This window comes from Aedes albopictus, chromosome 3 (genome assembly GCF_035046485.1).
Source record: "Aedes albopictus strain Foshan chromosome 3, AalbF5, whole genome shotgun sequence".
Lineage (NCBI taxonomy): Eukaryota > Metazoa > Arthropoda > Insecta > Diptera > Culicidae > Aedes > Aedes albopictus.
Genome location: NC_085138.1, coordinates 424,046,206 through 424,070,173, shown reverse-complemented (window position 1 = coordinate 424,070,173; position 23,968 = coordinate 424,046,206). Strand labels below are relative to the sequence as shown.

At 42.4% G+C, this 23,968-nt stretch overlaps 3 protein-coding genes across 4 annotated transcripts; 2 read left to right on the top strand and 1 right to left on the bottom strand.

Moving 5' to 3' along the window:
• Nucleotides 1-1,194: 1,194 nt before the first annotated feature.
• On the bottom strand, nt 1,195-4,040 carry LOC109410673 (calpain-7-like). The gene is made up of 4 exons (XM_019684208.3): nt 2,938-4,040; nt 2,178-2,856; nt 1,817-2,025; nt 1,195-1,754 (listed from the first exon to the last, which is right to left on the bottom strand). Exons 1-4 carry the CDS (start codon nt 3,823-3,825, stop codon nt 1,380-1,382), a joined length of 2,151 nt encoding a protein of 716 aa, XP_019539753.2. The 5' UTR covers nt 3,826-4,040; the 3' UTR covers nt 1,195-1,379.
• A 7,872-nt stretch (nt 4,041-11,912) lies between these two features.
• LOC109410667 (peroxisome biogenesis factor 2) lies at nt 11,913-21,701 on the top strand. Of its 2 annotated transcripts, none has more exons than XM_029875799.2 (4): nt 11,913-12,049; nt 12,103-12,180; nt 12,245-12,877; nt 21,458-21,701. In XM_029875799.2, the coding sequence occupies exons 1-4, from the start codon at nt 12,017-12,019 to the stop codon at nt 21,479-21,481; spliced, it is 768 nt and encodes a 255-aa protein (XP_029731659.1). In that variant the 5' UTR covers nt 11,913-12,016; the 3' UTR covers nt 21,482-21,701. The 2 variants fall into 2 exon arrangements, with proteins under 2 accessions (XP_029731659.1, XP_062712385.1); XM_062856401.1 differs by lacking the exon at nt 21,458-21,701 and adding an exon at nt 21,158-21,385.
• On the top strand, nt 21,548-22,647 carry LOC109433502 (protein transport protein Sec61 subunit gamma). Its single transcript, XM_019709938.3, has 2 exons — nt 21,548-21,712; nt 22,081-22,647. The coding sequence occupies exon 2, from the start codon at nt 22,097-22,099 to the stop codon at nt 22,301-22,303; it is 207 nt and encodes a 68-aa protein (XP_019565483.1). The 5' UTR covers nt 21,548-21,712; nt 22,081-22,096; the 3' UTR covers nt 22,304-22,647.
• The last annotated feature ends 1,321 nt before the right edge of the window (nt 22,648-23,968 follow it).

The following is a 23,968-nucleotide window of genomic DNA, read 5'->3' as shown; positions in this document are numbered from 1 at the left end:
TAACTTAAACTAATCATATAAAGAGCTAATCGTAGCAATAGAAGATTGCAATTATTTTTGACGAAAATTTCCGTTGGCATCTGTTCCAATGTTTCAATATTGGAAAATTGATGCAACTTATTAGTGCTGTACTAGGGAGGCAGAGCAGGTAATTCGGAGGTAAATGAGTAATTCAGTAATTTGTAGCATGTCGATAGATCAGTACGTTTTAGCGGGTCCTCGGTTGTGTAACTTAATAACCGAGATTGTCACCGATACCACAGCTGTTGAGAACTCGGTAATTAGATAACGGAGCCCGGTGATAAATGTTGAATGTGAGGTTTTCAAAAGTTGGAAATGGTAAAAGTTCAATATTGCAAAACGATCGTTTTAGCTAAAAAAAACATCATGTCAAAATTTGAAGTCCGTATCTCAAGGCTAAGTGGTCCCCCACGGGGCCTAAAGTTCTCAAAAATTGTATGCGGTCAGAAAAATCATGAAACTTTTCGATGAAAAAATACCCTATTCTACTAAAATATATAATGTTCGTCCAGATTCGCTTCCAGAGTCGTCAGGCCACTTCACACCCTGCAGAATCTTCGCACGTATAGTATCTGCTCGCATCTGGATCCCGGACGCTTCCAGGCCCATGATCACGGGCTCATAGTGTTTCGGCAAGCCCATCAGCAGAATGCTGGACATCCACCGACCGTTAACCTCTAAGCCAATCTGCGCCAGTTTATGTCTGGTGGACATCAGCTGGTTGACAGTTGACGTAGCTTCCACCGTAGCACAATCCTCTAACTTCCGGTCAGTTGCCGAAGCAGTCGGAATTCAATTTTCTTCTTGTATAAAAATCTTAAAATTTTCAGTTCTTCACATCGGCGAACATTTTTCTTCAATTGTTTGTCCGTTGCTATGGTGCCACAGGCCTATAACCTGAAGGAAAACACCTGTGGTTGCAACGGAATGACAAACCCTTCGCCACCGTTACGTGAAACGATTGTGGGTTTCGAGAGCGACAATTTGGTGGCTCCAGAGAGGGGGAGCTACTGCCACACCAACACTGTTAAATCCGTCCTTACGAAATAAGTTTGAAATAATCGATTATCATGATGTTTTAGTTAAAATCACTTCATTATCGCTTCACCCAGAAAAATATTTTACATGCAAACTACTACTTTTAGGAATTTCTTTCAAAACAAACATACTTAATGTTTTTAGTTGAAACTTTTAATATTTGGTTAAAATAACGATTGTAAAGCATTTGTGTGATTGAAAAAAGTATTAAAATATGTACATTCACTTATCCATTAAAGTAACTTTCCGCTTCAAGCTAACGCTATCGTCATCACAATGATCTTTTAAAACAAACCACAAAAACTCACCTGCATTCCCGTTCAATTAAGCTTCTCGATGACCAAATTCGTTGTCGATTTGAACTTGAGGAAGAACGGCGACTCCTGCTCCGGTAGAAACGTGGACGGACGTAACTGATAGACTCCCGCGGGGATACCCTCCAGATCCAACACGCAAAACCCGGACCGGTAGCTGCCGGTGCTTTGCGATATGAAGGGAGCCGTCACTTCCGGATCTTCCAGCGAAACCACACTCAGCTCCAGCCCCACCTGGTAGACCTTGGGGCCGCGCAGTTCGACCACCAGCTGACTGGTGTCTTTGGGCCCGATGTGCAACCGGTAGAGGGGGTTGTTCTTGTAGGTTAGCGGATGATTGGGACAACCGCCTGCCGTGCGACCCTTCCATTCTCCGTTGATCTGCGGGGAATGTGGATCGTTTGTAGTTATTATTCGATAAAAATTTTAAGGGAATATGTTACATTTTCGACAGTTTGGAAATGACTGTCGATCTTCTTCAGTTCGAACTTGTCCCGGCAGAACGCCCGTAGCGTGTAATAGATCGTGGCAGTCTTCTCGTACTGGGATATCACAAGAGTGTACTTCCGAACCGAGCTCGGGTCCAGGCGGATTTTGCAGAGGTAATGCGGACTGTTGATTCGGACTCCATCAATATAGGGCGGTGGGTCGGCTGAAATGACATGTGAAAATGGAAACAAATAATCATTTGAAAACCCTTCTATCATATATCTCGCCTTCCTGTGCGCTTAGCTAAACGAGAGAGTAAACTTTCTCATTACCATAAATTAAGCAATGTGAGAAAACCTCAAGCTCAAAACTTACAAGGATAGTAAACGCGCTTTCCGTTATTCTTGTAAACCAGCACCGTAATATACTCTCGATTTTCTCTGAAATCCTCAATCGAGGTGATGTGCCGCGTCAGCAGAATCCAGACCGAGCCTTTTCCAGCCGGCACCGTTAAACTGAACTGTGGATTGTCGCCCACATTGTAGGCATCCTTCGTAGGTCCCACGCCGGCGCTCCACGACTGATGGATACAATAGGTGAACTGAAACAGTGCCGGATCCCAGTTCAAGTAGAACACGTCGAAAAAGTTCAAAATCGAATTGTAGTCTATCCAGAACACTCCGTTGTCGTAATTCGCAGCCAGCTTGGGATCATAGTTCAACAGTTGCTGCAGTTCCGGAGTCCAGTGAACCGCGTCCAGTTCCGAATAGTTGCCTCGCCAGCGCAAATGCGACCAGGGATTCTTCAATTGAAGCAGCTTTACTCCGTCAACCTCCTGCATGTCCAAGACGGCATAGGCATGCGTCGATACGAGCCCGGTTCGTTCTGCTTCCGCATCGGACAGCTCACCGGTGGCCACGGTTACCAAACACCGTCCGGCAGCTAGACCTTCCCTCAGACGATTGAAAACAGCGTCAGCGTTGAAGTCCGGATCCTTTGGTCTAATCGAAGCTCTTTCAGGAATCCATCCTGTTAGAGCGTGCAAATCGATGTTCTGCAAAAGAAAAACCCAGAATAATATTAAAAATTAAAGTGGCAAGCCAAACTTAAGTAAGTAGTTTAATTTTAAGCTTACACTATTCGATCCAGGGAAGTCGTAGCCTCCCATCAATTTCATGTAGGCCTTCTCCATCAACGAGACCCAAAATTCGTTCTTGTTGCTCGAATACGAACAAAGCAACTGGTTGTACCTCCCAAGCGGCAAGTAGTCGTCAATAACGACTTTCCTCGGAATCCCATTCACATGCATTCGGATCGAGTACTTCCCACTCGGATTATAAATCGGTTCGTCACGGCTATTCCTCGGGTAGATAATCGACGTCAGAATCCTCCGCTTGAACTTCTTCTCGTACAAAGAGGCCACCGCCAACGACGCCACAAAGCTACAATCCGAAACAACCGTCTGCCGGATGCTGTAGAAATCTGCATGATCCCCTGCGATCAGCACTGGGTTTTCACTGAGCTCGCTCACTCGGATCCACTGCACAAAATCCCGCTTCTGTTTGGGCGCCAACTCCAGCAGACCGTCACGATCCGTAAACGGAATTGAAAAGATAAACTTCTCCTTCAGGTCGATGTCCATGAATGGAACGTAAACCTTCGAGTTGATATGCGACGTGTACTCCAGCACTTTCTTCTCCTCACTGGTGTAAGCCGTCCGAGCCCCACTGACCTCCAATCGGGGACTGTGGACCGGACTTTTCCCGGCGCTGCTTCTAACCGGCTGTTGCGGAACCACTTTCAAATCTTTGGGCGGAACATACTTGATGCCCTTCAGTGCCTCCGCCCGCTCCAAAGCTTGCTTGGCGAACTTGTTCAATTTTTCTCGCTTTTCGCGATCTTCGATGAGAAGGACACTTTCTACCGCTTGGCCGTACAGATCGATGGCCAGTTCCTTCTGGCCAGCTTCGTCCGCGTCTAGGGCACGCGTCAGAAGCGAGCGCACTTCCGACTCAGAAGACATTACCTACTGCTTTCGAACTACGTTGGAATGGAATACGGGCGCAGGTGTAGGGCATGCGGAATATGGCAATCCTATGTAACCGGAAAATTCGTTGATTTACGTACGATTACCAGCGATAATTTCACTTTTTCACTTTATTTCAGCAATGAGTCAGCTGTGTGCAGTCGATTTTCGGCTGTTTGCTCTTGCAATCAAAAAATAAACAGCTTTTGCATTTCTGTTTTGATTCCATCCTTCGCATTTGTTCAGAAAATTTTATTCGTACTTGGGTTTGCCTCGTTTGGTATAATTTGATTTGCTATAAATAACACAGCGAAAAAAAAACTATCGAAAGTCATCAAAATAAATACCTTTTGAATTTTTGTTATAACTAAAAGTAATGGATGCCATAAGAATACCTTATTAAAAATTGATCGTGCTTGTTAACCCTCGAGCAGTCGCGTCTTAGACTACCTGCAACGGCACTATGTTCATGCTGTGTATCACAAGCTTGCATTTTTCATGGTGCGTGTACTCCAAGGGAAGATTCAAATATTACGTCCATCATTTTTTTGGGATTTTGAGACCCCCCCCCTCCCCCCTCTGTCACGCGGTTTTCCTATACCTAATACACGTACTGTCACACTTCTCTAGACCCCCCCCTCTCCCCCAAATGTTGGACGTAATTTTTGAACGTTCCCCAAGTGTACTCAGTACACGACGCGACCGCTCCCGGGTTGAACTTAAAATGAAGCAGACTGGAGTCGATTCATGAACGCCGGGATCACTGAGCTCGACTTTAATCCACTAGGCTACGAGCTCTACTACCGACGCTTGAGAATATCATATTGCTAAACACGAGATCCCAACTAACAATTGCAAGTCACAAACAAGCAAGCTTGCTGAATTGTTGCTTATTAATGGTAATGATAGCTGAACTAAAATTATGCTCTACACATTACTGTTTAAATGATTTTTCAATTGAGAAAGTAGTCAATGTTCGACTTTCCTCGTCGGTATCAACAATGATAAATTAAAACACTTTTCAAAAGTTTAACAAGAAATTTATTCGACCAGCATTGATTCCTTAACAAAAGAGTTTAACAAAACATTTGTCTGCATCTTATTAAGCTGATGATGATCGATAAGCATATGCTCCTGAACAATGTGCTTTTCACTTGTCAAATAAACGCCTTCAGCCCGTCATAGTTTGACTCGGAACTTTGTTCGGATTATGGGATAAATCATGGCTAAAACTGTTTAGACAACCAAATTATAAATGAACCAATATTTTATACAAATCACATAAAATAAAACAGAATAGAATTATGTAGTTTAACATTGAGTGCCAAAAGACGTAATCAACGTAAAAATGAGGCATTTATTTATTATTATTAGCCTGTAACAAGATATCTTGTACCTTGATTATTATATTTTTTATCTCCCGCAGCAGTTCGATTGTACGAGACGCTTGGATCGATGCATTTGACATTTCAGTGCTGTCGTGTTTACTGAATATTGTTCCCACAGACACCTAGATAACCAGACAGCATTCAGAAATCGACACATTTCAAGTATCCCTAAACATCCTTATGCACTATTTATTGAACATAATATCAAGATTCCATGACAAACGCATAAATAAAAAAAAGTGCTTAACGGATCTTCGACTGAGCATGAGTAGATTACTTGCACAGATGCTGTGAATGCACCATGTCCAAGACCATACCGCACCACATATTGTCATACATTTTTAAAGATCGATATTTAATGATAAAAATAAAAACATATTCATATCGCAATTAGTAAGTCTGCGAAAAGTCAAGTTTGCTACCTCGTCGGATACGGTGTCAACGGATATCGTGTATGGGATCCTGTACGGCGGAAGATCACCATCGCTCGGGACGTAGTCGTTGAAGAGTCGGAATCGAAGCGTCGGGTGGAAGTGCACACTAACGACCACCTGGTGTCCGACCGTCTAGAACCGTTGGAAGAACGGCCAAATCTGCGACGTGAAGCGAATCCTGAACCAAATTCCGAACCAGCGATCGAAGAAACGGAAGATGGAGCTGCTGGTGGTTGCGATTCATCAGCTGACGAGTTCGGAAGCGCCGAGGATGACGAAGTTCCAGTTCGGCGAAGCGATCGGCTTCGCAGGCCACCTGCTCGTTTTTCCGACTTCGACGTGTGCATGGCGTTTGCGTTGAATGCGGAGAACTACGTGGAAGCATTGCCGGACGACATCAATGAACTCCGGAAGCGTGACGATTGGCAGGAATGGAAGCGTGCGATCGACGACGAGATGCATGCGCTCGAGAAGAATCGGACCTGGGATCTCGTGGACCTACCAACTGGTGTTCGACCGGTTCCCTGCAAGTGGGTATTTAAAATTAAATACGGTGATGACGGTTCAATCGACAGGTACAAAGCTCGACTCGTGGCCAAAGGGTGTTCCCAACGACAAGGTTACGACTACCAGGAAACGTATGCTCCCGTGGTCCGGATGACAACCGTCAGGACCCTGCTGGCGGTGGCGGTGCAGAAGAACCTCCATTTGCACCAGATGGATGTGCGGACGGCGTTCCTCAACGGAAACTTGACGGAAACCGTCTACATGCGGCAGCCACCAGGGTCTAAGAGGGGGTGTTAGAAATAAGCATTAGTAAATAGACCCGATGATTAGTAGGCTATGATAATTTCTAACACGTTCGTTGGTTTCTGGGCTGTCTCGATGGTTGAATGCTCACTGGTTGGGGCAAAACCCAACTAAAAAGCACTGTCAATGTCAGAAACGATGGCAAAAACGAGTTTGATGTCTGACCCCCGTCGCATGGCAGCTCCAATTTACAGAACGTTTGTGTAAGTATGGGATGTTTCGTGGCGTATTTCTCGTCAGTTGCGTGTGTCTACAGCATCTGGATCAGTTGTCAGTTGCCCCAACGAAAGTGTAGGACAAACAGAGTCACGACAGACAGATTCGGGCAGCGGAATCACCAGGAAGATCACTACCGGCGGGGACAGAACTATTACCCGGGGTACTTTCGGAGACCGCGTAAATCAGTGGCAAACGGAGCGATACAATTATACTCTATATTCACGGACGTTTTACAGTGGACTGGGGAACAATATATTAATACAAATGTCTCTCCTCTCTCATGGCCGCCCATAGACATGGGAACAGATGTCGTACTGCCGACACTCCTCGACATTGTCAGCGGTCACTGCCACCGATGAGACCCAACATTGCTGCGAACTGTTGTTGCTTGATGGATCCTAGGGGTTTGGTCAGGATATCGGCGACCATAGATTCGGACGGGCAATAACGAATGCTCACCAAACCTTTTTCCGATAAATCCTTGGCGAAGAATCTCCGGGTATCGATGTGTTTGGAGCGCCTTGATGTTCGATCTATAGTGACGAAATCGATGCAACTGATGTTGTCCTCGAACACAATCGTGGGCTCCTGTTGGTTGAACCCGAAGTCCTCCAGAAGTTTTCGGAGCCACAGAAGCTCCCTGCAGGCTTCAGACAGCGCTACGTATTCCGCCTCCATGCTAGACAACGCCACACCCGTTTGTTTGCGGCTCGCCCAGCAGATAGTCGCACCTCCTATTTGAAACACGAAGCCGGTATTGGACTTCCGGTCCGTTGTATCGCTACTCCAATCGGCGTCGCTGTAGCCGATCAGTTTGAAGGGGTTTTCACTACTACAGGAAAGCTTTAGTTTGTAGTCCATGGTTTTCACCAAGTAGCGCACTACCCGCTTCAATTCCGACCAATCCGTTTCAGTTGGTTCGCTGACTTTTCGGCTGAGGATTGACACGCTTGCAGAAACGTCAGGCCGCGTGTTGACTGCTACGTAGAGTAGCGCTCCGACCAGGCAATGGTACTCCATATTGTTGGGTAGTGGCTTGCTTCCTTCTCTGCTTCGGTAGTATCCGACATCCAATGGAAAGCTTGATCCTTTCGCGCGGTCCAGACCAAATTTCGTGGCAATCTTCACTATGTAGCTCTGTTGATCCAAAGCATAATATCCGTCTTCATCTCTGCTGACACGAATCCCAAGGAAGTAGTTGACCTCACCAAGCGACGATAACTTCACTTTCTTCTTCAACTGGCTCTCGATTTGGTCAATCTCCTCCTCAACTTCACTTGCAACGATGATGTCGTCAACGTAGATCAGCAGGTATATCTGTCTTCCGGAAACACTTTTGGAAAACAAGCACGGATCTGCCCGCGACTGGTGGAATCCTATTTCTCCGAGAATAGCACAAATCGTATCGTTCCACACCTTGGCACCTTGCTTCAGTCCGTACAAGCTTCGTTGAAGTCGACAGACTAACTTTTCTTCACCGCGGCGCACAAATCCTTTCGGTTGCTGCATATACAGCTCCTCCTTCAACTGGCCATGCAAATAAGCACTCTTCACATCCAGATGGCGTACTTTCATCTTCTTCTTTCCAGCAACACTTAACAGGGTCCTCAGCGTTGTTTGTGCAGCGACGGGAGCGAAGACGCTGTCATAGTCCACACCGAACTGCTGGGAGAAACCTTGCGCAACTAGTCGAGCTTTGAATTTGCAAACGTTTCCGGCACTATCTTCTTTCTTCTTAAACACCCACTTGCTGCCAATCGCCTTTCGTCCAGCAGGTAGTTCAGCCAGAACCCACGTTCCATTCTCCATCAGCGAGTCGTATTCTTCTTGCATTGCTGCTTTCCACAGATCACTCTCCGAGCTCCGAACTGCTTCTTCGTACGACGACGGCTCCTCTTCAACGGTCATCGCCATATCCACCACAAAATCGTCGAATCGCCGTGGGCGAACTCCTCTGGTCGACCTCTTCTCTCTTCGCTGTGTTGTATTTTCTTCTGCTGCTTGATCGTCCCAGCCGTAGAATTCCTCTTCTGACTCATCTTGTTCGTCGACGGTCGGCTGCTCTTGTTGCTTTCGTGGCGAAACTTCCTGTTCGTGATCCTGTTCAGGTAGCTCCTCGTGCCCAGTCGGCTCCTCCTGTCCGGAACTTCCAGCTGTCGTCCATCCGCCATCCCCAATGTCATCACTTTTCTTCGATCGCAACTCACGGCAATCTCTTCTGAAGTGTCCTGGCTTCTTACAATGATAGCACACTTTCTGCTTCTGTTGCCCTTTCCACTGTAGTTTCATAGCCGACTCACTAGAACCCCCACTACGCTCAGCTCGCCGCTGGTATTCGTCCAGCAACTTCTGCTTCACTAATGCCATCGTCAAATCTGCCTCCGGCCGACTTTCCAGTGCCGTCACGAGGCCATTGTAGGACTCAGGCAAACTTCTTAATAGCATAGCGATCTTCATCGGTTCTTCAAGAGCTTGGCCGGCACATGAAAGGCAGTCGTACAGTTCTTCCAGTTCAAACAAATGTTTTTCTACATCTGCACTAGTATGGTACACGCTTGTATGGAAAAAATAAATCTTCGCTCCAGTCAACTTTTTAGATCCCATTTAGGTCCCATATGAACTGTACAAAATTTCAGCGCAATCGGTGAAACTATAATTTAGCGCAAGTGGTTCAAAGTTTTCATAGGATTTACTATGGGAAAAGTTACACTTTCAGATAAAAAATCCCAGAGGTCGTCTCTTGTCTCCTTAATTCCAATCGATCAATGTTTCTTGTAGAAAAATCAATTATGAAACTTTCCTTCGAAGACCGCAAAACAATTGGATGCTTGTGGAAAAAGTTATTGATTTATTACCGATTAGTGATCCAACGAACGGCTTTTTATTTTGTTTTAACAGCAGCACTGCTGCTGCCGTTGTTGCATGGGGTGGCAGGAGGCATCACCACCCCCAGAAACAGCAGCAGCTACAGTGCTGCTAATAAAACAAAACAAAAAGCCGTTCGTTGGATCACTAATCGGTAATAAATCAATAACTTTTTCCACAAGCATCCAATTGTTTTGCGGTCTTCGAAGAAAAGTTTCATAATTGATTTTTCTACAAGAAACATTGATCGATTTGAATTAAGGAGACAAGGGACGACCTCTGGGATTTTTTATCTGAAAGTGTAACTTTTCCCATAGTAAATCCTATGAAAACTTTGAACCGCTTGCGCTAAATTATAGTTTCACCGACTGCGCTAAAATTTTGCACAGTTCATATGGGACCTAAATGGGATCTAAAAAGTCGACTGGAGCGAGGATTTGATATTTGTCCCATACTAATCTGCACCTTCTGCCATGTTCAAACCACAGAGTTTCTTTAATAAGGACACACGCGAAGTTAAAGATGTTTTCTCGTGGTAACTTTTCAGCAGAGTCCACACGTCCTTCGCACTTGTCGCATTTTTCACCATGTTCAGTTGGCTATCCTCCACGTACAACACAATTGTGGCGTGGCACTTTTGGTCACTTTTTTCCCACACGGCTGTGACCGGAACCGGCGGCGCTTCACTAATTACATGCCATAGATCTTCCCTTTTCAATAGCATTTCCATCCGGGTCTTCCACACGGAATAGTTCTGATTGCTCAGCCGAGGAAACATATATTTCTCAGCCATTTCAATATCACAACCAGTACACGATAGCACCACCGAACGGTATCCACTCTTCACCACCAGCAGCAGCAGCAACAACAACGTTTATCTCGTCGTCTCTGCCGTCGAACACTCACGCCAACGACGGACGCTTTCAATCTCACTTCACTGTGTAACGACGGACGGCGGTGTAAACAACAGCCACCCAATAACTCCCAGCGACGACGACGCTACTCTGGCGGTTATCACACAGCCAACAGACGCCACCCACGGAGAACAATGCAAACGCACTCGTACCGCGAATCGAATCACTTTTTCGTAATTTGCCACTTTCCTGGGCCCATGACCTGTAGGACAAACAGAGTCACGACAGACAGATTCGGGCAGCGGAATCACCAGGAAGATCACTACCGGCGGGGACAGAACTATTACCCGGGGTACTTTCGGAGACCGCGTAAATCAGTGGCAAACGGAGCGATACAATTATACTCTATATTCACGGACGTTTTACAGTGGACTGGGGAACAATATATTAATACAAATGTCTCTCCTCTCTCATGGCCGCCCATAGACATGGGAACAGATGTCGTACTGCCGACAGAAAGAACACGTTTTGCTAATCTGGGCGCAGTCGTAACCCAATCAGTGAATCCGGCCTGCATTTATATTTAATTTATTAATATTATAAGGCTATCTGACGTTTGATCATCTTTCTCTGTTTCGCTTCCGAGGAGGATAGGTTTGTTTTCATACGGAAACGTTTCCCTATGAAAATATTAAACACAAAATTGCTATCTTCTGTGGCTGCTTGAGAGAGAAGGGTGATGAACGCTAGATTGCCTTATTAATATTATTTTTAGTTATAGCAAATATTCATAAGGTATTTTGATTACTTTCTTTAGTTTTTTCTTGTGAGTGTACACACGGTCAGGAAATTCACTCATTTTGGATCTAAAGTGGGACAACTCAAAAATGAGTAAATTTTATTTCCAGCGATAGCGCTGACCCGAGTGTGAAAATCTCATCAGTTTAAGTTGTATGATATTCTTGCTGATGTGAAGAATATAGCGCATTTAGTTCACCACTGGACTATCGCACTAGTTTTCACAAGTGCGAAAACGCAAATGAAAGTGCGCGATTGCATCAAATCAACTCGGTGTCTTCAGAGCACTTATTCAACAAAGATTAAAGAAATAGTGCGCCGAAGACATCAACTTGATTTGATGCAATCGCGCACTTTTATTGACGTTTTCGCACTTATGAAGACTGGGTGCGCAGTCCAGTGGTGAACTAAATGCGGTATATTATACGGCTTAAATTGGTTGGATTTTTGCACTTGGGCCAGCGCTATCGCTGGAAATTCAATTTACTCATTTTTGAGCTGTTCCAGTTTAGCTCAGTTTTGTGTGAATCTTACTCATTTTAGAGTAACTTTTACTTAGCGTGCAGACAAGGCTTTTTCAATGGAGGGATTCGGCAAGTTCTATGTTCGGCGAGATTATTCTTACTGCTTTCGCAGCACAGACGCCAACCATTTACAGTTACACGTTATGGGTGTTACAAGATGTTACGCATTCAATTCGAAGCATTTTCTAACCAATGTGATTCCGCTGTGACGGAAATTATGGTCAAAACAAACGTAGAAAAATAAAAACTTCGTACAACTGGTAAAATTTTAACTAAAATTCCAAAATTTTAGCAAAATGAAAGCTAATTTTGTTCCTAGAGTGAATCAGGTATGTAACTATTTCCGATACAAAAGAAAAATATTCACCAGGGCATTTTCTAGCTCGATTCCATTCAGCTGGACAATGAAATCGTTAACATTCTGAAGGAGCAGGTCTACAGCGTTCTACGGAATCTTCCGGTAATACCATCTTTTTATGTAATCAAGCTTCTAGTTGCCACCAATCGATTCGTACCCATTGCAGCCCGGTCTGCTAAGTCGCTTCCAGCCGGAAATCAACCTGCTCACGAGTTCCGCCCTGTGGAATTTCTCGATTCGGAAAAAGTACGCCACTTTCGGACAGCAGATGCTATCGATCAGCTACGAACGGGAACAGCTCGGCACGGGTAAACTCAAGGCTCATTACGCTTTGACCGTCGCCTTGGGCTACCTAAAGGAGCTGGTGCAGTTCCGCTTGACCGGTGTTACGTTTCTGCAACGGATGATAACCATTGTGGAAAATTGCTTGACATGCTTGAATTTTATAAATTTCTTCCGGTTCTTGCGGACCGGGCGAAAACCATCCCTGGTGGACTATGTTCTGCGGTTGGATCATCGCTCCATCGATGGGGCCAAACGGAGGACCATCGGCTACTCGTACATGACCCGGGAGTTGATATGGGCTGGATTCATGGAACTGCTGGGATTTACGGTACCGATTGTCAACTATCATGCCCTGAAGCGCCGGTTGAGGAATCTTCTGAAGTTGGAAAGTGGGGCACAGGAAGTGAAAAAGATTCAGCTGGATACCGGAAGTAGATGTGCTTACTGCAATGAAAGAGTGACGCTTCCGCACCACATGGGATGTGGCCACGTGTTCTGCTACTATTGCTTGCAGGTGAGTTGTTATTCTGGGATGGCTCTAGGGTGACATTTTTTATTATAGGGTGACGATGGGTATTATCGGCAGGTTTGTTCTCTTCGTCATGGGGGGTTTTTGTCAGCCAAATTGCCCGAAACTTGGCCATATAATTCAGCTTAGTTGGGAAGGATTTGAGACCAACTCTGATTTCAATAGGTTTCAAAAAATAACCCCAAAGACGGAGAGAACAAAACGGCCGAGAATAGGTAATTTCCCCTGTTTCATTTATTTATTTATTTGTTCACTTTTCCAATACAATATGCTTTTATAAAGTTTCAACATAGAGACACAAGATTTCTTTCAACATCAATAACTGGAACAAGAGTTGACTGTAACATAAACTAGGGCTTAGATTCCATTTCTGACTACCGGTAGTGTCAATTTCTTGATTTTGCTTTGGCTGACCAAGCCATGTGGGAAATTACACTGTTGAAAATGCTTTGACATCCATGTGCACAACAGAACATGTGCTCGATGAACAAATTGAGATTTGAAATTATGAAAAGAAATCCACGTACTCCGGTGAGACTCGAACTCACGACTCCCAATTCGCTAGACGGGCGCTTCTATTCCTTCAAGCTACGGAGTCACTCGACTATCTCCGTCGCCAGCAGGCCTAGAACTGAACTCGATTCCACAATCGCACATGGTTATCTTCTTTTCACAATCCAAACCCCCTTCGGATGGGATTAGATGAACATCTAACACATTGTCTGTTGTGCACATGTATGTCAAAGCGGGAGAGGAAGTTATTTTTAATTGTCGAGAGCTTCGGGCACTGCCTTCCAATCACTTATTGGTATGGCAATTAGTGTACACTCAGCCAAATAACCTTAAGATTTCCATAAGGCCCAACTTATGAAATGGCCTTTAAATAATTCATAATGATTCGGATGAATTTCATAAGGTCACTCTATGACGTAAAATCGTCTCACAGCTTGGCTTTTATTCATGTTTAGCAGCATTGTATACTCAAGCGTCGGTAGCCGCGTGGATAAAACACGGGCTCGGTGATCCCGATGTTCTTGGATCGAATCTAGTCTGCATCATTTTAAGATTTTTTTGTTCTTTTCATAAGTCTATCTTATGAAATTTGTCATAGCAAGCACGATCAATTTTCATAAGGTATTCTTATGGCATCCATAAGAATTAGTTATAGCAAATTTTCATAAGGTATTTCGATGAATTTCGCTAGGTTTTTTCGCTGAGTGTAGGAGCAAAATATCAGATCGCCGGTGAGCTAAGAGAGCAACGGCATGAGCCAATTCGATTTCATTTAGGTGCTCCATGGTAATGGGCTGCCACAGCAATCCACGATTTGGTTCACTATCAATCGCATTTATCAGAATCTCGTCGATAACGATGAGGAATAGTATCGGTGATAGTATACAAGGTATAGGTACATCCTTGCTTCACTCCAACAACGGCCCGGATGGGCTAGGACATATGTAACACCGTTGTGCAGTACCATAGACTATTGTGCGTTTAGCACTAAATTGGTGTCGGAAATAACTTCATTGACTTCCGCTGCCTTTACTACACTGAACGGCGGCTTGCGGTGAAAATTACTATTCTGAGGGTCAATTTAAATGCACAACGCCTCTAAATTTGTGCAGACTGAGTTTCGTTTAATTTCAACAGAATTATGTTTTCAATTCTACCATGGACTCGATTTTCAATTAAAAAAAGTTTCTGTTGGCAACCGGATTCGAACTAAGAATCTTGACATCACCAGGCTCGCACGCTACCACTCAGCTATCGAACCGGTTGATGTGAGGAGAAACAAAACGCACACAAGAAGCGTTGGTGGGTCGATGATCATGTTTTGCCATGGTAAATTTAAAAACATTTTTGTGCTTGTCATTACTGCAAGGCTCCTTTCAGTGTATGCGTTAAACATAACGTCGGAAGTAGTGCGCTGTATAGAGCATCAGATTTACTGTACAGCGCACTACTTCCGACGTTATGTTTAACGCATAGGAAAGACATCGGAAGTCAATGAAGTTACTTCCGACACCAATTTGGTGCTAAATCCACAATAATTTCAAGACCTCGATGTACCAAAGAAAACCATTAAATTTTCGGTGTCCCGTCCGGTACTCAATAAATATTCATTACCGTGTATTTTTTTCCGTGTAAATTGCCTTTTGTGTAAATTATATTTTGCGTGTTACACCGATCTGACAGCTCTGACAGCAAGGGACTAAACATAAATTACGTATAGTTGGTACCGAGGATTGTTCACAATCTGCGAACTTGACTGCGGAAAAAATCGCGACCATGACGCCGGTGGCAGTACTCTGCACGAAAATGTCTTGTACTGTGCTTCAATGAGGCCGATGATTTTCTCAGGGAGACCCTTGCGCCTGAGGGCTTCCCACATGTTTTTATGATTGAGACGGTCGAAAGCTTTTTCGTAATCAATGAACGCCAGATAGAGAGACTCTTGGAATTCATTGATTTGCTCTAGAATGATACGGAGTGTGATAATATGGTCCAGACAGGATCATCTGGCACGGAATCCTGCTTGCTGCTGTCGGAGAGTTGCGTCAATCTTCTCCTGTATCCAATTAAGGATTACTTTGCAGAGGACTTTGAGAACGATGCACAGCAACATGATACCCCGCCAATTATCGAATACAGTCAGGTCACCCTTTTTTGGGTAGCTTTACTAAGACGCCTTGCATCCAGTCGGTTAGAAGTGTCGCATTTTCCCATACACGGAACTACAAATGAACCCAAATTTAAGTTGTTTTGACCGGTCTTCCGTGGAATTACTCAAATTTGCGTCAAACAGCGACAGTGGCGAGTGAGTAGTTCTCGTTTGAGAGCGGCAAAAAAATTAACCCAGTGGTAAGTTATTTTCACCCAACGGAGGCCTCAATTGACGCAAATTTGGGTTAACTCAAGAAAACCCAAATTTGGCTTCTTCCACGGAAGAGCAGTGGATGCGTCGGTGCTTCTCTCTTTGTTTTCGAAAACATTGCGGTGGGGCGAGGGAGAAAACAACCCAACTTTGAGTTAAAACTTTAAGCAGTTTAGTCAAATTTGAGTTTTTAAAACTTATTCTTTGGGTTATAATATTTTTCCGTGTATGTTAATAATGCATCAGTTGTGCAGATACTACGGGGTCAGCTTTGAGCATCTCAGCTGATATGCCCCTGGGGCCCTGTTCAATTTCATGTTACGGATGGCTGTGTCTATCTCCTGCACTGATGGAGCTTTGGTCGGTGTTGTTGACACGAATAATACGTCGAACCCTTGGCAGATCATGCTGAGATGTTGATGGCGCACGGTGTGTTTATAGAGCAACTTTAAAACAAAAAAATAAGTAAGTCTGAAATTTTGCCCAATGATACTTTGGGCCATTCCCTTCAATTTGCTGGGTCGGTCGAAATCATCCATCGGGGGGTCTAGAACAAAAATTTTTTTTGAAGGTTTTCCATGCAAAAACTATTAAAAGCGCGTATTGTAAATTATTGCATCTCCTACAAATAGTCACTACTTTTTTGTCTTTGAAGATAGAACCATAAAATTTTCAGGCGTTTCGAAGTAGTATGCGTAGATGACTGTGTGAAAATTTCATTAAAATATGTCGAATAGTTTTCAAATAATAGCAAAACTATCAAACGCATTCCAAAATAAAAAGTTCAACAAAATATCTATATTTTTTATATAATAATACATGAAAAATATTTAATTCTAGGCACCTTGAGTCATTATGATAGTGGTACTGTGAAAACTTGTTTTACAAATGATAAACAGATACATAGTCAAATACATGAAAGTAAAACATACACACACACTGCCATTATGTAGCTTTTCACTAAAGTATTAACTGTTTATTTCAAGAACGTGGTTTTGCGTATACATGTTCACAAGTACAAGTATGCCTCTATGACGAATCCTATAATAAACACAATTATCATGATTGCTGAGCATGTCGGCTTTCCCTAAAAAAAATATTTGAATGCTATTTGGTCAGTCAAGAAAAGCACTCGAGGATTGGGAAACATCTCTGCTTCGAGGAAAAAGTACAGAAACTAAATTATGTTTGAATTAATGTTTACAAGCTCAAAATTAAATAGTATTGCCTTAGTCAAAGAATAAAAACAAGTTAACTCTATTAAAGATCTCATAATAACATTGAAGTTGTGGGTATATGTCTACATTAAAATATTGTCTCGAAGGACACAATAACGAGAACTGAATTCAAAACAGAATTCAGTTGGGCAATATTCGATCAAGGGCAACTTTATGGTACTAAACATAGTTTCCGGATTATTCCACGATATTTGACATAGCTGTTGGACCTAAACTTAAGTTTGTCTTTGAATTTAATAGCAATATGATGCATATTGCTTATGCCACCATTTAATAACAAATAACTGATAATAAGTACTGAAAGAATGTTGAAAGAACGGACTACTTATTGAAAATGTTTCTTCATTAAGCATGAAAATTAGGCTGTTCAGGAAAAACAATTTGATAACAATGATTTAAATAGTCTTATCGATTTGCATATGATGTCTCAAAAAATATTTTCTGTGCAATTTGAAACTCCAAGCATGAGGAAGATTGGTTGATCATTGTTAGGGCGTCGTTTACTCGTAGACTATTTTCAACATAAAAATCTATATCTTTCGAAAAAATAACAAACAGTTTTTTGTAATCCAAATTATTGCGCCACGCTTCCCTAAAGCATTTCGCTTGCAGTTCGATACTTAGATAAGACCTTAATCATTCAAAAAAACGCAAAACCACGTTCTTTAAATAAATAATTAATACTTTGGTGAAAAGCTACATAATGACAGTGTGTGTGTGTTTTACTTTCATGTATTTGACTATGTTTCTGTTCATCATTTGAAAAACAAGTTTCTACAGTACCGCCATCATAATGACTGAAGGTGCTTGGAATTAAATATTTTTCATGTATTATTATATAAAAAATATGAATATTTTGTTGAACTTTTGCTACCAAGCTTAGTATTTAAGAATGCGTTTGATAGTTTTGCTATTATTGAAAACCATTCAACATATTTCAATGAAATTTTTACACAGCCATCTACGCATACTACTTTGAAACGCCTGAAAATTTTATGGTTCTATCTTCAAAGACAAAAAAGTTGTGACTATTTGTAGGAGATGCAATAATTTGCTATACGCGCTTTAAACAGTTTTTGCATGAAAAACCTTCAAATAAAAATTTTTGTTCTAGACCCCCCGATGGATGTTTTCGACCGACCCAGCAAATTGAAGGGAATGGCCCAAAGTATCATTGGGCAAAATTTCAGACTTACTTATTTTTTTATTATAAAGTTGTTCTACACAACACACCGTGTGGGCCGTGTGGCGTGACTGACACTTGAAAAAGGTTTTCAAAGTGCTCGAACCAGCGTTTCAACTGGTTAGCCGGGTCGGTCAGTAACTGTCCAGACGAATTTTTCACGGGCATCGTAGCATTCATCTTAGTCCCACTAAGGCGGCGGGAAATATCGTAGAGACAGATGTCGCCGGTGAATGTGGTTTTCTCGCCTTCGTCGGCTAGGGAGTCCGCCCACGCTCTTTTGTGCCGTCTAGGGACCGTTCATAAACCATGTGGACTTTTTGGGGGGAGGGAGGGGGTCTGGCCAAAGTCTACGCTCCATACAAATTTCAAAATTTTTGTATGGACAAAAGTCTACGAGGGGGGAGGGGGGGTCTGAGATGGCCAAAATTTGGTCTACGTGGTTTATGAACAGCCCCCTACATAAGCGTTTCACTTCCTTCTCGAGAGCCGAATAGCGCTGATGGGCTACGGCTTTGACTCCTTGTGTTTTCGCTCACTCTATCGCGGCTTTGGCGTTTCTTTTTTCGAGAAGATCATGAGTACAAATTTGACATAACGATAACATAACATAACAAAATAACAAACAGCTGTACCGTGCTGTTTGAGAATGACCCCAAAAGACTTCGTTAACTCTCGGATACTTTTTCAAAACGACGTATAATACACGCAAATCCTATGTTGATACGTCGTTTTGAATAAGTATCCGAGAACTATGTTTGATAGACTCGAAATTTTTCGCCAGTTGTTGATAGGCCATATAAATAAAGCTGAGTAAATACTCTTTACTCTGATCTCTGTGAAGCTCTGTGAAATTTCACAGAGATCTGCTGCACGGCTTCACATAGATTTAGTAAAGAGTATTTACTCAACTTTATTCATAGGGCTTAATAGTCATCGGACCTGAAGAAGAATTACTGGCCACAACGGGTAGTAAAAAGTTTGCGTCACTGAAAATGATTTGATGCCGTTTGAGGAAAACTTTCGATCGCTGTATTGTTGTATCCTCTCCTCATCCTCCGTTTCTAGTCACTTCAACAACATTTATAAAAACAGATTCTGTAAATCATATGTTTCAGTTGACTGCCAATCATCGCGTACGTCGGTCGTGTTTTCTTATATCGCTTTACTATCAATCACACTTGTGATTGATTTCACTGTTTTACCGGTTCGTCCGGATATTAGAACAGCGCAGCAGTTTTTGGAGAAGGAGATTAACTTTAATATTCGCATGTGGAAAGCATACAGTTGCATCACACACGAAACTGTGTGCTTATCGAAATGAAAAGCTTCGATATTGCATCGCGTTATCAATTGGACAACAATGGATCATTGAAGCTGACTTTTCCGCTACTCACCGCATCAAAACAAATGCGCCAGCGTATATGGACTATAACACAGTGACAGCAGTCGAGTTACGTCAAACACACAAGGCTACGGTGGCGCTATCTGTTTATTTCATAGCGGCCGTTTTAGTTATTTTAGTGATCCATTCTTGGATCCATTGCAAACGAACAATGCTTTGCGCGGGTAAAGAGTTTTGCATCCCCGTATACGTGGACTGCGATGCTGTGACCGTGCGAATACACGATCTTCCACTATCGATGGACAATTCTGCTATCGGCGACTATATGATGAAGTATGGGGAGGTGATTTCCATACGGAACGGTACGTGGAAACACTACTTCTCCGGACTTCAGAACGGCGTGCGTGTATTGAGAATGCGATAACTTCGCGATATTCCGTCATATATCACCATCGAAAACGAAAGAACAATGGTCTCGTACCTTACCCAGCCTAAATTATGCCATCTATGCGGCCAGCCGGCCCACCCAAAGGAGAAGTGCAATAAATCAACTTTGCCGCCATCCGACGGGTTGTTCAATGAAACTGATTTCCCCCCAATCAACAACACTAATGCAGAGCCATCACCCGCTGTCAATAAACTTACGTCTGAAGAACAAACAACGCAGAACAATGATGACTGGACCGACGTTGAAGACAATGCTTCGAGCACATCATCTGGTGATTTCAACGTTGTGACTCACAAGCGCCGGCGATCAACCAAACAAAAGGACAACGTGACTAAAAAAGTCTGTTCGGAACAGGGGTCCGCCAACACGAGCCACAATGCTGCTGCAGTCGACAATCCGTCGGAAGAAAAAAATGTTTCGCCGAAAAATAAAAATCGGAAAGGAGTAACTTTACCTATTTATAACACAAAATAAATGTAACGAATATTAGCTCTGTTAAGCTGGAACCGGCGAGTGAGCCTTGAAATAAACGTAATGAATAAAAAAAATCATATGTTCCATTTATTATTTATTTAATTTTGGTTTCAAGCGGTTTCAACAATATTTAGGAAGGTCGAATCTCAATTGGGTTTTTAAATTAAGAATAATATATTGATTTTTTGATTTTATTCGAAAGAGCACCTTTTTTTTAAGCCAGTATGATTTTTTTCAGATTTTTAAAACTTTATTTTGATACCTAAATTCAATTACAAAAAGATTTTTTGAAATCACCTTTTGACAGCTGGGCAACTGCTTGACAGCTCCGCCCAGTACGAAATGCGACGAGGGGTGATTCGACAAATCGCTCCCAAACAAACTTTAAATCGATTTTTAAATAGGTTCCCGGGCACCAAAGTTCATGAAAATTTGGATTTCGGCTCAGTTTGGCATGTAGATTGTGAATATGGAATTATCTCAACACCACTAAAGAAGCCAATTCCCAGTTTTATAATATGTAAATAATAATAGGCCATATGAATAAAGTTGAGTAAATTTGGAGTGAATACTCTTTACTAAATCTTTGTGAAGCCGTGGAGTAAATCTCTGTGAATCTGCACAGAGATCTGAGTAAAGAGTATTTACTCAGTTTTATTCATAAAACTCTCTAATTTCAATATTATTTTTTCTTCATTTCAGGGAAATTTGCTTGCAGATTCCGGATTTCAATGTAACGTCTGTGATTTCAAAAGTGGCATTTTTGAAAAAGTTGTGGCAGCTGGGTAGTTTTGAGCAAAATTTTATATTCACATACCTCGATTTAGGTTAGTTTATTTTTTTATTGCATTTAGCTGGTTGTAGATATTGTTGTTAACATAGTTTGTAGGTTGCGGTAATAAATTTCCAACAATAATTAAAAAATTTTGACCACATTTCTTCCGTCTGATGCACTGTCCAACTCGTCACCGGGCGTTACCTGGCGTCACGCATCGCTGACAGCACGTAACGGCGCCGCCATTTTGACTCGATGACGTTGCGGCGGTCTCCGTTCGCGTTCATCCGACGTGGAATCACTTTTTGACAGATGGGGTTCAACACATCAGCAACACGCAGAAGAGGCAGCCAGTTCACTACACTTTTCATTCGATCTCCAGTGCGGTAGCAACGCAGTTCGTGTGTTTCGTGAAAAAGTCGAATATTTTGTGAAATTTGTGCACATTTGTGTGGAATAGTTCGTTGCCGACGTTAATTAAAGTAAGTATTACGTGAGTTGCGTATTTTCAGTTCGAAATTTTCATTATTTTGCCGGAAATGTTGGAAAGTAGTTGGGCTATCTGTCCACAAAGATCAGCATTCAATAACTCGTAATTAACTCTACTTACGTACAAAAAAGACTATTTATAGGGTCATTAACGAGCTAACAATTAGTTTTATTGCTAAAATCTATAAAAATCATTCCAAACATAGCATTAAATCGCTAATTAGATTTCATTCGAAACCTAAATTCGACTTGCACTTTCTCTGCCACATCTTCACCCTATACACTGAAGCAAATTCTCACTTCACATTGCTTTATTTTATCAGCAGATTTTTAACACCCGATATATTTATCTTCATTGCAGAACAACCCAAGTCAGAATGGATCAAATCGCCAAGATCTACGAGCCGGGCCGTTCCTTTGCCAAGGACTCGATCCGATTGATCAAGCGCTGTACCAAGCCGGACCGTCGCGAGTTCCAGAAGATTGCCATCGCCACGGCCATCGGGTTCTGCATCATGGGATTTATCGGTTTCTTCGTCAAACTGATACACATCCCGATCAACAACATCATCGTCGGATCGTAAGCGGCAATCCCCTGGACGGGAGAGGTTCGTTCTAACATTGTGTGACTGAGAAGCAGAAGTTGTTATTTACTAGCAAGCAAACGAAAGTTTTCAATCTTCAACGCAAAATCGTCGTCATTTCATGTCCAGTAATCAGCCACTAACCTTCCCCCTTCGATGAACTGTTTTTTTATTACATTGTAAGGAATCCCACACACTCTTAAGCTTAGAATGGAATCGTGTTTGATATATAGTGTGATGTTTGCGCAGCACGTGCAAACGAGATGAGTTGAGAATCATTTAAGTAAACAAATTGATTTATCTTATATCGAGGAAATGATAATATAACTTATTGTTTCATTGTACTTCAAGGTTGAATTAGTGGTTCACTCAGTGGAAAATATGAGAAAGTCTTTAGCTTTAGGGTGTTGGTTTCCTGCTTGATTGGGCATTTGGCATTTACAGAAAAAAGTAGTGTAACCCAAGGGGCATCCAACATCATTTAAGGACAAACGTCTTGAAATCCATCTTCAACAGTGCATCAGAATTTCAGACGCACAAATCTCAAGAAGCAAGCTTCAAACAACAGTGCATTTTATAATTCTGTTCTTGCTCACTTGCAATTAGCTTAAAATAAAAAGATCAGATGCACTGTTGTTTACGAAGAGATTTGTGCGCTCGGAATCGTGAGTAGGTGCCAAAGTCGGCCATTGTGGCGGCCATTTTGGGATTCTAACAAGCCTGTCCTTAAACTCCTACATATTTTGGACCACCTGGCCGGTACTAAATGATAATATTATATTTCTAGCATATTTGAATACTATACCGCATTTAGTTCACTACTGGACTGCGAACTGCGACATTATAAGTGCGAAAACATAAATAAAAGTGCGCGATTGCATCAAATCAGGTTGATGTCTTCGGCGCACTATTTCTTCAATCTATGGAGAACAAGTGCTCTGAAGACACCGAGTTGATTTGATGCAATCGCGCACTTTTATTAGCGTTTTTGCACTCGTGAAAACTAGTGCGATAGTCCAGTGGTGAACTAAATGCGCTATATTATTATTACTCTTGTTATGCATGCAAGTCATACCGTCTAAATACAGTCGCAGACCTTTTGAAATGGTAATTGCAGTCAGTGTTAAGTGATAGTAACTGCAGGCATGAAAACTCCATCTCTCCTTCCATGGTCAAATCTGGAGAACTTATTCATGACGGTAGATAATAAAATCCCTGAAGAAGGCCACAACAAAAAGGCCCAAACGTCGGAACAGTATAAAATTCTTGTCTTGAGCTAATGACTGAGAAAGCCAATCCCAAAATAGTCAACATATTATATGATTAGAGTATAAACAACTCAGTCTCTGAGTTGTAAAATTTAAAGATGCGCTTGTGAAATATTAAACATTTTTTCCGTAACATTTTCGTAATTTCAAGCATAATTTTTCAAATCTCCGTATCTAACTTTTTCACTGATAGTAAATTCTCGCGTTACATTTGAAAAGGGCCTATCCCTAAAATGTAAACAAATCGATTTTGATACCTTTCCATAGCATCCCCCAACAGTAACATCGTAACATACTGTGCAAACACCACCCGCATAATCGTTAATCTCTGGGAGGGAGTTCCAAATACAGAAAATGTGAATGTCAAAAGGATCTGAAATCAGTTGTCACTAAATGT